We start from the raw sequence: 19177 nt of genomic DNA, 5'->3' as shown, positions 1-19177 counted from the left end.
TTTAGGAGTTGATCAGAACAAGTAACCCTGACGAGCTAATGGAAAATAAAGATTTTCAATAAATTTTCGAATAAATTCCAAAATGACACATATAGTACCAGATAAATATATATTCCAATAATTTTCGTAAGCGCAAAAATGAAGAAAGGCCATTTCGAAGAGAAATGAAAGAGGAGAGTCCAGCGGGCGTCTCAGGACCAAAACAAATATGGCGTCCCTTTTGTGCAAGGCGAGCGAGGTGTTGATTCTATGGCCTTGACCTTATTTTCTAGCCAACAGGAAACTTATCATAGTGCAAGGTGGGTACAGAGAGATGCTTCTGTTCATGAAGAAGAGTTTCTTTCCCTATGAGAGACCTTCTTCGAGTGGGATAAAGAGATTGGGGACGTTAAAGTTCGTGGGGCAAAAATTGGGGATTTAATTCTAGAGGCCTTTTTATCCTTTTTTTTAATGTCCTTCATTCCCTTTTTCGTTAGGACGAAATAGATCAAACGGATGATATACGAGGGGGAAATGCCTCATGTCACTTTACCATAACTGCTCACAAGTTGGAGAAAAACAAAAGGTTAAGAAAGTTTCCAAAAGGAGAGACAAAAACAGTGAAGTTCAGATAAAGAGAATTCATACCATTTTTTTTTCGCGAAACCTTTCTCTTTAGCACTATTGGTTCTCTCACTTCTGTTTGATATTCGTTGATATGTTTTCCTTTTGCAACGTATCGGCAGTTCAGTGAGAGATGAGGCAAGACAAACACCAGATAGAATGAAATCCCTTCACTTTTGGCCTATTGTTCTCTTCCTCTTCCCAGTTCACTTGCTTTTTCAATATGCTGGGAGTTCATTTTGGTCACATTGAAACCGTGATTGTGTGTATTTCAGGAAGTATTCATTAATTAGAAGAACTTTGGGTTGTGGAAAGTTTTGGACGTTAGAATAAATTGGGTTATTGTCAGCATAGTCCATTTTTGCTAAGGTCATAGTCAGTATGTGAATATGTCTTAGAATGTTATTGTGGTGACCTTGGCTACCCTATGGAATTTGTGAAGTCCAGATTATGAAAACCATATTTCACGGAAACCATAACTATGCCTTAATTTCTTCAGTCGGTGCTAGTTCTTCAAAGGGAGGAAACAGAGTGAATGTGTCATTTATCGTCATTCTTTATTTTGATGGATTTGAAGAAGCATATTTACTAAAGATTATTAGCAGGTTTGTGACAGAGATAAAGTTCGTACTCAGGATGACTGTTAATTCTAAATTGCAATGCTGTAAAGATTTCTTTCTCTCTGTTTACTTGTATTTTGCTGTTTCTCCTCACATTGTCACTAATTATTATGGTATGTGCCATCTCATAATCTTACACATCAACACAAAACAGCCATTTCTCTCCACTCTAGTTTAGTTCAGATTGAAAAATGATTTTCTATAAAGCCTACAGATCTAAACCTGCTTTTAGGAACTTGAAAATATCATAATCATTTTTTTTTTGTCTTGTGGTACACGGTTTCTCAGTATCTTTTCCTGTTTCAGTTTTTAATTTGGTATGAGAAGCCAGCACTAAAATTAACAAAAGTAGGAAATATGGCTTGCTACTCTATACTGAAAAATAGTAATAAACTGACAGGTATTCACAGTTCGGTGTTAAAGAAACAAGTGATAATACTGATATTTATTTCTAGATGGCTAGTGTATGATGCTCTCAGAATATGTTAAGGAGGATGATAAACCAATTTTGAGGAAATCCTGTTTTGATTATACATCACACAACCCTCTTTTTACAGCGACAATAATTTCATCCACCCCTCCTATTATTGTCTGTCATTAGTTGTGCACCTGCTCCAAAGTTTGATATAGTGTAGCTTAAGAATTAATGGGAATAGTTTTAGGTGGTTCTTGGACAAATTAAACAAAATATTATGATCATATTATTCCCTAAACACTGCCCCAACAAGAAACATCTTTGGCATCATTACATGTAACAGTTAGAGAGAATGTGAAGCAATTAAATAAATGATGAACTAATGAATGCTGAATTCACTGAGAACATAAATAACCAATTAAATGCTTAATTAATTGAAAACATAAAAGATCTTTTCTTTTGATAGGTTTACCTAATGGCCACCAGAGGGCTTACACTTCTCTTATCAGAACTTCCATCCTTTGCTCGGCAAGATCACACACACACTTCCTATCATGAACCTTTACTGCTCATTTATTGGTGACTCAGTGTATGTCAGTCAGTCGCTGATGAATACGGGCTGATAAGATTATCAGCCCGTATTCATCAGCAACCAAGCAAATCGATGTGACAATTGCACAGCCTATGTAATTTTGAAAAACTGACGTACCAGATTTTGTGCATGATAGAGTGTCATCTTTTGAGATAGACATAATATCATTAATTCACAGTAGGAAGAATTCATGAATGCAGGAAGTTCTGTTTGTGTACAGTAGGATAACACCAACTAATAATTATCATCATTCTTACAGACACTATAAATGTTTAATCTTATTCTTGTATGTAAGTGTTCAAATGAAAATGTTATTGCAAAGAAAATATACCCAATGTAAATTTTACAGTACACTGAACCAAGAATATATACTTAGAAAATAGTGCTCTTTTTTCAGGAACCTCAGAGTACTACCATTCAAGGTCTGTATAAGTGAGGTCTCATCACTGAGCTACATAAACTCATCAGTCTTATGCATGACGTCATGCGGGACAAAGCCTGGGGATTCAACTTTAATCATGCAGTCAGTCTTGGATCCAGTATTGACCCTCTCTCTCACGTTTTTGGTCACATCACTGATTGGTGCGTGCAAAGTGGTTGGATGCAATATATAGGACCACTCTGAGAATACCCTTTATCACTGATTTCCAAAGGAAGAAGGAATGCGACATATGTTGTGATACCTTAGTTGTATGATTTATTTTCTTTATATATAATAAATTTGTTGAAAGCATTCGGATTTTACATATACATTAATAGAACAAAACAATATCATTATTCATATCTTATTTCTTGTCTACTTTACTTCTTTATTATAATATACCTAAGCTGCAGCACGAGGAAATTTAAATTGAAAACCAAATAAAAAGTACTATATATACCCCGCAGTTAATCATTGCATTTAAAATCAGTCCAATGTGCAAAAGTGCCGGAATGAGCCAGCATCTAAAATTACTCTAGTGTTTGCTCAGTTTGCTACTGTTTTCTATAATCTCCTTCCCCCAGCCTACCATTCTCTAATCCCCCCTTTCCATCTGTTCGCAATCGGCCTCATGTGACGTGTGACATCAAAGCCGTGCAAAGCTTGGAAGTGACGAGACCTTACTTATATAGGCTTTGCTACCAGTACCATGACCAGATTGTCAAATGTTTTGATCTTACAGAATGGGCAAAAAGTGAAAGTCTGTCTGTCTGTAAAGAGTACAGTGATAACAAAGAAATGAGAATTGATAAGATAAGTGGGAAGATAAGTAGAAGAAGAAAAAAGAGGAGAGATTCCTTAGTGGAAGAAAAAAGAGAAGAAATTTCTTAATCAGTAAGCCATGGCATGTACATGACAGGGAAATTGTTAATGATCATATTTTGCAACTAATTGCAAAGTCACTGATGTTTTCTTGGTCAGTTTTAACATTTTGATTTGCATGTAATTAGTGAACTTGCACTTAGATGTGCATAATCTAACTTAGATTTAAATATTTATATTCTTTCAATCTATCTTCTTTTTCTGTTCCTTTATTTTTTTTACTTTCTATCTTTCTTTTCTTTTCATTCTGTCTCCTCTCTCTCTTTCTCTCACTCCTCTCTCTCCTTCTCTCTCTCCTCTCTCTCCTCTCTCTCCTTCTCTCACTCCTCTTTCTCCTCTCTCTCCTCTTTTCTCCTCTTCTCTTCCCTATTCTTCTATTTATAGTTTCTCCTCTTCTGCTCTCTCTCTAGAAATCTCTCCCTACCATGCTTCTCCTTTGTGCTTCCTTTTATGATTAAAGATATATGGCCATTTGATGATTTATTTAAATTTATGTTTTTAAGTCCTTTACTTCTTTACAGGATAAAAACAGAGTGATGCGTAGGACACGGTGGGATGACAAAGGCGAGAGAGACGGGCCCAAGGACGAGTCGAGGAGATGGAATAACCGTTGCTCAGCACAGATGGATTGGAACATGAACAGTGAAAATGAGAGCCATCAACCACAGTCGTCATCCATGAGACACCGGGCGACACCATCTCCCATTGACTACAGGAGCGAGAGCAGACGTCAGCATGATAACCAGCAGAATGGTAGCGTCCCCCAGAATTCAACAGGTCCTCATGGCCAGCAGCAGTCTCTGATGGGGCCTCCTCAAACACACTTCCAGGGAACTTGGCCCTTGATCTCCAACCACAACATTTACCCTGAAGCCAACAGAAGTCACCATGCCCCTCCTCACTTCCCACAGCAGCAGTCTTGGGGGCATGCCCACCCAGGATACTACCAAAGTGGAGGAGGGCAGTATGCCTTTGACCTAAAGTGGTGGGCACAGCAAAAGCAGTCCATGGATGCCTACCTCGGGGGTCCAAGTTGGGCTGACGACAGTGAAAACACACGTCCAAATCCTGACTGGCCGCAATGGTCTTTTGGCACACGTGTCACCAAAAACTACTCCAAACGCCACAACAGTAGATCGAGTAGTCACAATGGACAAGGTGAGGGAAGTTATGGTGTTCCAAGACAGGATGCCATGTTTGACCCTGCAGACAGTCGAAGGCACCACTCCTCTACGTTCCACCATCGACCCAGAAGCAGAGACAGCTCCCATGACTCCAGGAGACGCTACAGACCAGACTCTAGGGATTACAAGAAAATCCCCCCTGCACATCATCAGCTGCACAGGGATGTAAGAGGCAGTGGTGATGTTTTTCATGGGAAAGGAAGAGAGAATAAAGGAGGAAAAAAGAAAAAACAGAAACAGCATCAAAGTAAATTTGAGGGATCAAGTTTCCAGGCAGTTGGTCATGCCAGCAGAGGATTGCGGATAGCTGGTGCAAGCATGATGTTGTCAAGAGGTGACAAGGCAAGAGTTAAAGCCAAAACTAAAGAGAAGAAGGGAAAGAAAAAGAAAATCAGTGAAAGTGCCACCTTAGCTGAAGCAGCAAAGAAGAAAGCTCTTGCGGATGCAGCTAATAAGCTTAAGAAGACATTTTTGGCAGCCAAGAAAAAGAATAATGGTGCAGAATGCTCAGTGGCAGGAGAGAACGAGGACAGTGAGGATGCGACTAAGTCTCCTGAGGAGAATAGTGCGCAGGACTTATCCATGCCCCGCAGAAACCCCAGTTGCTTGGAGTTTGACATAGATATTCGTTTTAGTGCAAAGGAGTGGGCATCTGTTGGGCGAGGGCAGGGTGGGACCAGTAACATTCTGGGCATACCCCCAACCCCAGCGACATCTCGTAAGCGCACAGGCACCTTCCCCAAGAGTGGCACATTGTTGGGAGAAGGCAGCTTGGGATGCAAGTCAGTTGATGGTGATGAGCAGGAAGACTCTGGCACCTATTCTGATACAGATGTGGGAAGAGCAGGTGGCCATTGGCCATCAGTAGACCCCTCACAGCCCTCCTCCTCTGTAACACGGAGAAGACACATGTCCGAGAGTTCAGGGGTGATTGACTTGCGCAAAAATCCTTCAAGTGGGTGCTTGACTACCAGGCCTGGACCTGGCAGGGTTAGGTCATGTTCCATGAGTGTGGTGGAAATTGCTGGATCAAGTAGGGATGGTCAAGGGACAACTGGTGCTCGCAAGAATTGGATGAAGATCCATCTCATGCCAAAACTTAGAAAGATTATGCTGAAGCAACTCCTCACCATGGACAAAAAATCCTTGCAGGTTTGTGAAGTTGAGCAAGCTGTTTTTTGGAAAGTCTTTTCTAGATCCTTTTCTAGATAATTTTACTGGAATCATGATCTCCTTTTTTCTCTTTCATCTTGCTTATACATACCAGTCATTTCTTTCATTCATTTACTGCAGGCATTAGTTTTTATTGTCATATTATATCATGCAAAGTATCCTTTTCAGTATTCAAGAAAAAAAGAAATTTGTCTATTTATACCCAAATATTTTCTGGAATCCAGGAGCTAGTTGATGATCCAAGGTCACGCAAGGCGCAGTTCATGATGAGCCACCTTATGTCAGAGCACAGAGCTGCCCTTTCCCAGCGCTTAAGCCAGCAACGTTTCCGGCCCCTTGACACGCTCCCAGATGATGAGCTGAGGTTGCTGAATAGTCTGGACAACACGCAAATGAGTTCCCTTCCACCTGAAGTAGTTCAGCAGGTACTGGAAAATGTTTTACAGTTTGATCATTTAACCTTATATGTATATGGATGAATCAGGCATTTTTTTTTTTTTTTTTTTTTCCCCTCTTTTATATGAATCATTTGTACTGTGATATGATGTCTTTTTTCTTTCCCCTTATTTCTTATTAAAGTTTACATGCGGTTGTCTTTCTTCCGTTTAGGTCCGTGAAATTTTAGCCATGGAACAGAATGGCGACAGCAGCATCTGGGAGGAAGTGTCACTGTCCATCAATGATCTTCTGAACACAGACTCAGACCCAGACCTCGACTGCCAGATTATCTCTCCACCACCAAGAGATCCAACCTCAACAATCACAATCCATGACACTGACTCAGAAATGGAAGAGAACATCCAGGGTGAGGAAGTTCATGAGGATGAAGAGGAAGAGGAGGAACAGGAGGATGACGATGATGATGAAGATGACGAAGAAGAGGAAGACGATGAGGAGGAGGAGGAGGAGGATGATGAAGATGAGGACGAGGAAGAAGAGGATGAGGAGGAGGCTCAGGTGGCTTCTCCAGCAACTCCTGATGCCCAGAAGGATAGGAGACTAATCCAGAAACAAGAGGTGCCCACCCCTCCAGTGGAGCCCAAGAGTGCTGAGAACCCCCTGCAAATGATGCCGCCGATCCCTGTGGAAGTGCCCCTCTGTGTGATGGATTCCCTGAGTGGGACCTCAGGGAGTGCGAGGGGTATACCCAGCCAAGTGGCAGATCCCAGCAGAGCCTTACCAAGCCAAGTGTCTGATGGGTCCCTGAGTGGCAACCGAGCATTGGGGAGCCAGGTGTCAGAGGCTCCCATGGGGCTCATGGGCCCAGGACAACCTCCTGTGAATACTCAGCGCCCTGCAGCAGGGGAAATCCCTGTTGCTGGACCAGCACCTCTGCTTCTTGCACCTCCCCCTGGAGTGAAGGTAATCATTAGTCATTGATGAATTTGTGTAAATAGTTTATAAGTTAAAATTATTCTGGGTTTATACTGACTGATGGTGATAATTTAAGTTGAATTCTGTTATGCATTTACCAGGAATTTTTCTTGGAGATAGGGTCACAATGTCTTTCGAATAAAGAAGTGTAGTACAATATCTGAAGCATATGGATCCTAATACAACAATACAATACTCTTTGTTCCCAGGTGAAAGAGGAACGTCCATCTCCAATAGGCGAATGTGGCCTCTGTATGCACAATCCACGTACCCCTCACACTTCAGAGTGTGTCTACCCCTATGGCCTAGCACCCCCATCTCCTGTGGCACTCATGCCTGGCCCGCCAAGACCACTGGGTGCTACCCCACCTCAGAGGCCTGTACCTCACATGCCCACTGCCCAGCAACCACCACAGCCCGTCCCTCTCTCATCACCACTCTATCAGAGGTCCATCAAACAGGAGAAACTTGATGGTATGTTTGCATCTAAATTTCTTTGGTTTGCAAATGATTTTGTTGTGCCTGTGGTAACTTTTTAAAAAAGCTTTTAAAACTCATTAATACAGATTATATTATTGACAGTGAATAGTAATTGTTTAAAAACATAGTAGAACGCCTATAGCTGTACTTGGCATGTTGAGTCAGTTTGTTATGACGGCTATAGGCGTGGCCCAACAGATATGGGTTAAGGTCTTCAAAAAATTTCATACAATTGGTCTAGAACTAAAAGCAATATGGCATATCTGCTTGGAGTGTATAGATACATTTGGGCTAAGTTAAAGAAAAAAAAAAAAAAAAGTATATAGATATGTTAAGGTTCTGGTAATAATGAAAATAAATAGAGTCATTAGGTCTATTTATATACATGCAGAAAAAGGTAGATATAGAAATGACCACAAATATAAAGTTATCCTAGTATGCATCAGGCTTTTTTATCTTTACTTATTTATTTACTTGCAAATTAGGAGGTCTCCAGATTTTACCCATATCATATACATTAATTGTTTACACATATATGGCTCCACAAGTGGTTAGTCACCAAGGAGGCAAATACACTTCTTGCCTATATCACCTGTTTACCCATTTCATATTCGTTTTTATCTTTTATGGCCAATAGTGGAGTCATTAACATTATAACGATCATAATGTCAATAACAATAGTAATGATGACAATGTCACTGTTAGTAAAAAAAAACATTTTTCTTAAAAATTCATGGAATTGGGAAATCAGGTTAGGTCATCTAGGTCCTAATTGACTCCTTGGTGGCTGAGCACTTCCAGATTCATCTGTTTGCAAGCAAAATTCACCAATCAAAACTACAGTGAGCAGTACATGTACCTGGCAAAAATGGGTTAAGTAGTTTTTAAATCCCAAGAAATCATTCAACTAAAAAATATATGCATTTCATTAAGAAATTGCTTCAAAGTTGATTAAAAGAATCTTCAATTTTTTTACAACTGTTAGGGTCAAACAAACGTTTTTTCCAGTTGGTCAAATCAGTTATATGAAATTGGCTGTATTAAACAATAACATGAAAATGAATACTTACAGATATGTTTTATATTTTTATTTTTTTAGAGTCATACCTGAAGTATGAACATGTGAAACGGCCCTCTTCAGAAGAACGGCCAAAGAACCCAGCTCCCCCTGACACAGCAAGGGGGCAGCCCTCCCCTTTGCCCATACCTCCACCAGCTCAAGCCCTACACCCACCGCCACACCCTCGACCGCTCATCTTTTCTCCGGGTGACGATTTTCCTGATCCTCCTCGCCCCCCTCCCCCTCCTCCTCCACAGTTTAGTCCGCGCATCAAGTTGGAGCGCCACACCCCTGTGCAATTTATGTGCTGTTGCATGCGCAATGAGTGCGAACGTAGCAGTACCCATAGTGCAGAAATGCGCCCTGCCTCACATCGTGGAACAGTCACACCTCAGCCAAGTGAGAGGCGACCAACACCCCACTTGTACAAAATGGAGCCACCGTCCCCTTGTGCCTCACAGGTTAGGACTCCACACCAAAGCTTATCTGCGCTTTTTGCTCCACCAGCTTCCCCACGCTGTCTAAGCAATGGTGGTGCAGTGGGAGCGCGAGTCACCATTGGGGTTCAGACAGAAAAAGAAAGACAAGTTCCACTGTATGACCAGGGTTGTAGTACCAGTAGCAGTAATAATAATAATAATAGAAGACAGTATGTTCCAAATTTAAGCTTAGCAAGAAGTGTGACACCTTTGGTGATCCATAAAGTTGACAAAAGTACAACTACGGAGGACTTGATAGGGAATTGGGATCAGCAGCAGTTGCAGCAGGCTCAGCAGCAGCAGCGCGGAAAGACTAGAGCAAAGGGTTGGTGGTGGCACAGAAATGGCCGTCCTAGAAACCACCTCAGTCAACTAACAGCAATATCAAATTCACTCAGTGAATTTGAGTTCAGCCACAATGCAGGAGTAGCACTGCAACAAATGATGGTGTTCAGTGAGCAAGAAACAGAATTCTTACGGCACTTGGAAAATGTTGACCAAGAAATCCATGAGCTTATGAGAGAAAAGAAACGCATGACAGAAGAACTTGGACGATTGCAACATCTTAGAATAGCAAAATTACAACAGTTGGTGCGACAAAGTGGTGTAAGTAACATTAGCATAGGAGGGGAAGTTTCAGGAAATGATTCACTGGAGTTAAGAGGTCCAACAACTTCTGACTCTAGAGGAATGCGGTCCTGTCCTAATGACTCAAGTTCGGATGGTGGTGATCCTCCAGATGTGGGAGGAAGTACTACATATAGTGTGGAAAATGTATCGGTAAGATACGGAGTTTCTAAAGAAGATGTATGTGTGCAGTCCACGACAGACAATGCCTCAGTTGTTTCTTCTTCTCAAGAAAAGGGTCCAAGGCTACGATCATTTAGCTTTTCACATACATCCTCCAATGACTCAAGCAATGATTCACAAAGTGTAAGAAGACAACGATGCACATCTACTTGTCAGTCTCCAGGGAAGGGTGGGAAAGGAACAGAAACTTTTAAAGTCACCTACCTTGGTTCTGTCAATCCTACTGAGGGATTTTATGAGGACATTGCAAACATTCACAAATTGCAACAATCCATGTCAAACACAGACTCAGAAACTGACAATGATTCTAAAGCGATAGGAATAGCAAATCACAGCTTGGAAGTCTGTACAGCCTTTGAAGGTGACAGCAGACAAGCCAAGAGTCGTAACAGAAGCAGCTCGCTGTCGAGTTCAGCTGAAGGTGACGTGGAGAGTGAGGTCCCAGCAGATAGGGAAGAAGAAGAAATGGATAGTGTGTCCAGGTTCAGAAAGCAGTTGATAGAGGACAAAGAAGAGGCTATAGTTGATTCCTCAGAGCAACAGGATAATAAAATGGAGAATGAGTCCTCAATAGGGGTTGCAGAGGAGGCCATGGAGGATCAAAGTGCCTCCAGAAAGACTCCTCCCTATCAGGAGAATGTTTGTTTACCAGAAAGCAATCCAAAGGCTGAGGAAGACTCTAAAGCCAACGTGTGTAGAATAAGCAGTGGAGCAAATAGATTCGAGGGAAAAAGAATAAATGGTGAAGCTGAGTACGCTCAAGTGTCCAAACCGGATGAGCTGTGCCAGATATCAGAGAAAGAGCTCCCAAGCACCTCGAGAAAAAGCTCAAGTTCCTCCACCTCGTCCTCTACCTCACCTTCCTCTTCTCCAGACAGCCTAAAGTGTAGGAGCACATCAGGAGAGCACTGCTATAGTCTGAGATCTCGTGGCCCACCCAGTGAAGTCATAGAGGACATTTCTGTAGCCAATTCGAGTTTGTGTGGTGAAGCAGTGGATGAGAGCTTGGGCAAAACACCCCCAAGGAAGAGGAATGAAAAGGTTTTGGAAGAGGAGCAGGCAGATGACGAGAGAGAGGGAGATGATGATGACGATGACAACAGGTCAGGGGTTGCAGATGGGCCAGACAGCAGTTCAGAGGACAAAAAGAAGAGAAAACGTAAGAGGAAAACCAAGAAACACAGGGTGAACAAGAGGAAACGAAAGAGAATACCTGAGAAGAGCGGCAGCAAATCCCCAGTAACCATGTCCAAAAGGAGCTTGCCAACTAGTCCAACTTCAAGTACCTCTCAAGCAAGCAACATAGATGTTAGTGGGACTTCGCTCAAGGGCTGTGATGAAGGTAGTAATGACAGTAAGGGAGGTGTAGAAGACCCAGGGAATAATGGCAGCTACGAGATGATGGATAGCTCAGGAGACGAACGGGCATATGTCAATCCACCCCCTCATGGCAGTGCGGTGCTAGATATCAAGGTGAGCTATGTGCATTGACGTTTTTTGAAAGGTAGCATTTATTTGTAAAAAAAATATATATATATATTTTTTAGTTGTGCAAGAAATTAGTTTTTTAATCTGTGTTCAATATATATAGGTGTCTATTTTTTTCCCAACAGGTGATTGGTGACTTTGTGATAACAGCATCAAGTGATGGAACAGCAAGATGCTATGATATGGCATCAGGTCGTGTCATGGCCACATATGTAGACCACACAGACCTTGTGACCTGTGTGGGTGTTGTTGGCAAGATTTCCTTCAATGCAGATGATGCTGACTTTGCAGTTATAACTGGCTCTGCTGACAAGACTATTTGTATGTTTAGTGGCAAGGTAGGTCAGGATCTCAGATATAAGCATTTCTCGTGCGTGAATTTTGAATGGCGGTGTGCATTTTACTTTTAGTTTTACTCTTTTTATTTGTGTGTGTGTGTGTGTGTGTGTGTGTGTGTGTGTGTGTGTGTGTGTGTGTGTGTGTGTGTGTGTGTGTGTGTGTGTACACATGTACATACAGTATATGCATATATACATATATACATATATAGATATACATGCATATATATATATATATATATATATATATATATATATATATGCATGTATATCTATATATGTATATATATATATATATATATATATATATATATATATATATATATATGCATGTATATCTATATATGTATATATGTATATATGCATATATGTACATATGTACATATGTGTACACACACACACACACACACACACACACACACACACACACACACACACAAATAAAAAGAGTAAAACTAAAAGTAAAATGCACACCGCCATTCAAAATTCACGCACGAGAAATGCTTATATCTATAAAATATATATATATATATATAAAATTTTTATGATAATAATAATTTCATATAGGACTATTTATCAAAATTGTAAGTGCATTTTGAGCTTCACTGTCATTTTTAACATTGTTCTTGTGCATGTTGCAGACTGGAGTTGCAGAGCAGCGTTGTGAGGTGGGAGAAGGTGTCAGATGTCTTGACCTTTGTTGGGGACAGCTCTTCCTTGGCACTGAAGGAGGATGTGGTGCAAGATGGAACTTCAAGGTCGGTTTTCTTCACTCTATGGTGGTGGAACTCATACTGTTTTTTTATATTTTGTATATGTTCCTATGTACTCCATTTTCAAAACTATTTTTAAATTCTCATTAATTATATGATACCTTTAAGATGTGAAATCCTAAGATGGTGAAAATTCCCATTTCAGGACAAGAAGATTACAGAAATGGTACAATTTTGTGGGAAGGCTGTTACGAGTTTAAAAGCAATGCGTGAAGGTGGCCGCAGAATATTACTAGTTGCTGCTAAAACCACTCCTCTTATGGTCAGAGATGCAATGTCAGGTAAGTTTGGTATTGCTCATCTTGATTATTTTTTCCTGTATGCACGTGAACATGGATGACTTTTACTCCATTTTAATCCTGATTTTTGTTGTCTGATGAAAGTCTAGCAGTAGGGATGGGTTGGATTTGCTAAATGTATTAAGAGTTATTCAGGTGTCTTATTGGAGTTCAGTGTTTGAGTTTTGTTGTATTCCTTTGCTGCATTTCCTCACGAGTGTCAGTTAGATAGTGCAAACCTTAGATTGGTATTTTATTTTATTTATTTAATTCATTAAATATCCATATTGCTTCTTTGTATAACTTCAAGTAAACCAAATCTCTATTTCTAAATTTATTTTTTAAATGGACAGTATTCCCAATAAAGCTGACTGAGAAAGTTTTTATGTTATTAGCATACTTGTTGTAGAAGCTGCTGTAGGTTACATGAAATACATTTATGGTAAAAGATTATTTGGCTTAATTGGATCTGGTTGCGTCATGGCAATCGCAGCACCAAAAATCCAGGCATTGGGCTTATGTGAGCGGCAGCTCTGTCAGGTGTCTGCTTGTAGGCCGGGCACACACAAACACGTGTGGATGGTGACAAGACTCTGTGCCTCCTATTTGCAAAGTTATTAACTCATTTTTCTCTTAAGCGTTTTTAGACTTGTAGCCATTTTCCATTATCCATATTTGCCATTTGGTTGCATCATCTAGATGGTAATAGTTTTTTTTTCTTTGCACAGACTCCAGTCTTCTCAAGGTAGTCTACAACACAGTGCACGAAAAATAAAACTATGTTACACTATGATACTTTTGTCATTTTTAAAGTTTTTTAGTTAACCCAATGGCAACGGGTCACGGCTATTGCCGTCATAACAATACGCCCGAAATGAGGCGTGCAGTTGTCCGCAGCGGCGCCGCGCCAAAGCGCCCCGAGGCAATGATTCGGCTACACACACACACACACACACACACACACACACACACACACACACACACACACACACACACACACACACACACACACACACACACACACACACACACACACACACACACACACACACACACACACACACACACACACACACACACACACACACACACACACACACACACACACACACACACACACACACACACACACACACACACACACACACACACACACACACACACACACACACACACACACACACACACACACACACACACACACACACACACACACACACACACACACACACACACACACACACACACACACACACACACACACACACACACACACACACACACACACACACACACACACACACACACACACACACACACACACACACACACACACACACACACACACACACACACACACACACACACACACACACACACACACACACACACACACACACACACACACACACACACACACACACACACACACACACACACACACACACACACACACACACACACACACACACACACACACACACACACACACACACACACACACACACACACACACACACACACACACACACACACACACACACACACACACACACACACACACACACACACACACACACACACACACACACACACACACACACACACACACACACACACACACACACACACACACACACACACACACACACACACACACACACACACACACACACACACACACACACACACACACACACACACACACACACACACACACACACACACACACACACACACACACACACACACACACACACACACACACACACACACACACACACACACACACACACACACACACACACACACACACACACACACACACACACACACACACACACACACACACACACACACACACACACACACACACACACACACACACACACACACACACACACACACACACACACACACACACACACACACACACACACACACACACACACACACACACACACACACACACACACACACACACACACACACACACACACACACACACACACACACACACACACACACACACACACACACACACACACACACACACACACACACACACACACACACACACACACACACACACACACACACACACACACACACACACACACACACACACACACACACACACACACACACACACACACACACACACACACACACACACACACACACACACACACACACACACACACACACACACACACACACACACACACACACACACACACACACACACACACACACACACACACACACACACACACACACACACACACACACACACACACACACACACACACACACACACACACACACACACACACACACACACACACACACACACACACACACACACACACACACACACACACACACACACACACACACACACACACACACACACACACACACACACACACACACACACACACACACACACACACACACACACACACACACACACACACACACACACACACACACACACACACACACACACACACACACACACACACACACACACACACACACACACACACACACACACACACACACACACACACACACACACACACACACACACACACACACACACACACACACACACACACACACACACACACACACACACACACACACACACACACACACACACACACACACACACACACACACACACACACACACACACACACACACACACACACACACACACACACACACACACACACACACACACACACACACACACACACACACACACACACACACACACACACACACACACACACACACACACACACACACACACACACACACACACACACACACACACACACACACACACACACACACACACACACACACACACACACACACACACACACACACACACACACACACACACACACACACACACACACACACACACACACACACACACACACACACACACACACACACACACACACACACACACACACACACACACACACACACACACACACACACACACACACACACACACACACACACACACACACACACACACACACACACACACACACACACACACACACACACACACACACACACACACACACACACACACACACACACACACACACACACACACACACACACACACACACACACACACACACACACACACACACACACACACACACACACACACACACACACACACACACACACACACACACACACACACACACACACACACACACACACACACACACACACACACACACACACACACACACACACACACACACACACACACACACACACACACACACACACACACACACACACACACACACACACACACACACACACACACACACACACACACACACACACACACACACACACACACACACACACACACACACACACACACACACACACACACACACACACACACACACACACACACACACACACACACACACACACACACACACACACACACACACACACACACACACACACACACACACACACACACACACACACACACACACACACACACACACACACACACACACACACACACACACACACACACACACACACACACACACACACACACACACACACACACACACACACACACACACACACACACACACACACACACACACACACACACACACACACACACACACACACACACACACACACACACACACACACACACACACACACACACACACACACACACACACACACACACACACACACACACACACACACACACACACACACACACACACACACACACACACACACACACACACACACACACACACACACACACACACACACACACACACACACACACACACACACACACACACACACACACACACACACACACACACACACACACACACACACACACACACACACACACACACACACACACACACACACACACACACACACACACACACACACACACACACACACACACACACACACACACACACACACACACACACACACACACACACACACACACACACACACACACACACACACACACACACACACACACACACACACACACACACACACACACACACACACACACACACACACACACACACACACACACACACACACACACACACACACACACACACACACACACACACACACACACACACACACACACACACACACACACACACACACACACACACACACACACACACACACACACACACACACACACACACACACACACACACACACACACACACACACACACACACACACACACACACACACACACACACACACACACACACACACACACACACACACACACACACACACACACACACACACACACACACACACACACACATCTCACTCAATGTTTTATTCATTTACTTTTTTATGGATGAGTATCATGAAAGAATTTAGAAAATTCATACTGTCATAGTCAAAGTCATCACACCTTAAAGCTCCCTGTTTTCTGTGTGAGTAAGAAGAATGTTGGTAGATCACAGGTTTCATATGGTCACTCTTGGAATGATACTTCAAATGTTTCTCGGATAAGCAGTAGTTACCTTTATTTTATTGGGAGGAGGCCAGTGCACTTTGATTATATTTTTATGTGTTGTGCTTTGGACCTTTTATTATTACTGGATAATGGTTATCTTAGTATTTAGAATTTTATAAACTAATGGCAGTTTTCTCTTCCAGGTTTGTTCTTGCGGACACTTGAGCACATCCAACTGACGGTGTATGCGACGCTGTCTCATGAAGGGCTGTTGTATGCTGGAGGATCTAACAAAGCTATTGTCTACTATGACTTTGCTGTGAGTATCTTTGCATTTCTACTCTTAATTTCTGGTAGAGAAGCTCAGTAATGTCAGGGTAATAGGGAATTATCTGAAACTTGTTTATGAATCGTTTGGAAGCTGGGGCTGTATTCATGAAAGGTTGTAGACTTTGAAATTCCTCTTTGACAGAAAAAAAAAGTCTGACTTGGCTGAAGTTTAAGACCTCTTTGTTTAATGCAGTTTTCTCTTAGATAAATATAAATCGCAGGGTGTGCCTTCTCAGCTGACAGAATGACAACAAATGTAGTGAGTACTACATGAAAATATAAAAGATATAAAGGCCAAAAAACACACACAAAAAACTTTCAGCTTGATGTACTAAACTCCCACGCTCAAAGTTGGCGCATTGCCATTGATCTCCAGAGCGTAGTTTTTTCTTCTTCTTCTTCTTCTTCTTCTTCTTCTTCTTCTTCATCAAGTCAATTGCATTTGAACTTGGCTTTTAACATTGTTGTGAGGCACCTACATTTGTAGTCTCTTCTGCATCTGAAGACAAGGTTAACATCCAAAGTGAATAGATTGAAAGTTGAAGCCTGCTAGGTGGCTTAACCCAATGCCAATGAGTATCAGAAATCTATGAGTGTCTGGCAACGTCCTAACGCTGGGTGTATGAGTCTACTACATGTATCAGAACTTCCTGCTCTTCGCACTCTGGTGTGTTGCTGCGTGTACAGCCATACCCCGCAGACCACAAGCAGTATGTTATAACGCCTGTACACATGACCTATGAGGATGGGGTTAAACTGATGTTTAGACTAACATTCTGCATTGCCAGAATCACTTTAGGAAGAAGACTTGCCCAGTTACCATGAACTGATCACCGCTAATATCCCCATGAAAGTTTTTGTATATAGCCGCGAATGTCAAAGTAAGATTGATAACTTCAAAAGCACACTTCCCGTGTGAGTGATGAGCGCATTTGACTATATCAACTGCAAAAGCCGCTGACATTTTTCAATTTTTCACCATAAATCCAAGTGAAGACTATGAGAGCATGCTTCACATGTGAGTTACTATAGCATTGTCATCTATCAGATATTGCCAATAAACATGATAGAATCTCTGTAGCACAAGGTTTGCTCAATGTGCTGTAGAGTTGTTCTGTGGTGCTCAGGTTGTGTTTTTATCTTCAGCGGGTTTTTGATTATGGTAGACAATGAAAATTTAGTGATAGAAATGTTTAGGTCACCCCCCCCCTCCCCACTGCAAAAAATACTGTTGGTCAAGTTACCTGAAACAAGTCTGTCTCTCTCTCTCTCTCTCTGTCTCTTTCTTTCTTTCTTTCTTTTCTCCCCTACCTAAATAGGTAATATTT

The 19177-nt window shown here is 42.2% G+C and overlaps 1 protein-coding gene across 1 annotated transcript in view; it reads left to right on the top strand.

Moving 5' to 3' along the window:
* Positions 1–180: 180 nt before the first annotated feature.
* Positions 181–19177, top strand: part of LOC125032013 — a 27291-nt gene continuing 8294 nt past the window's right edge. The window contains exons 1-10 of the mRNA XM_047622969.1: positions 181–299; positions 4055–5869; positions 6115–6315; positions 6500–7252; positions 7474–7738; positions 8844–11566; positions 11707–11919; positions 12561–12677; positions 12838–12973; positions 17723–17838. Of these exons, the coding sequence (XP_047478925.1) occupies positions 4070–5869; positions 6115–6315; positions 6500–7252; positions 7474–7738; positions 8844–11566; positions 11707–11919; positions 12561–12677; positions 12838–12973; positions 17723–17838 (6324 nt within the window). The 5' untranslated portion in view covers positions 181–299; positions 4055–4069. The remainder of the gene's footprint in view (positions 300–4054; positions 5870–6114; positions 6316–6499; positions 7253–7473; positions 7739–8843; positions 11567–11706; positions 11920–12560; positions 12678–12837; positions 12974–17722; positions 17839–19177) is intronic.

This window comes from Penaeus chinensis, chromosome 14, assembly GCF_019202785.1.
Source record: "Penaeus chinensis breed Huanghai No. 1 chromosome 14, ASM1920278v2, whole genome shotgun sequence".
Classification (NCBI taxonomy): Eukaryota; Metazoa; Arthropoda; class Malacostraca; order Decapoda; family Penaeidae; genus Penaeus; species Penaeus chinensis.
Note: the sequence above shows the minus strand (reverse complement) of the source record. Positions and strands in the feature narration are given on the sequence as shown.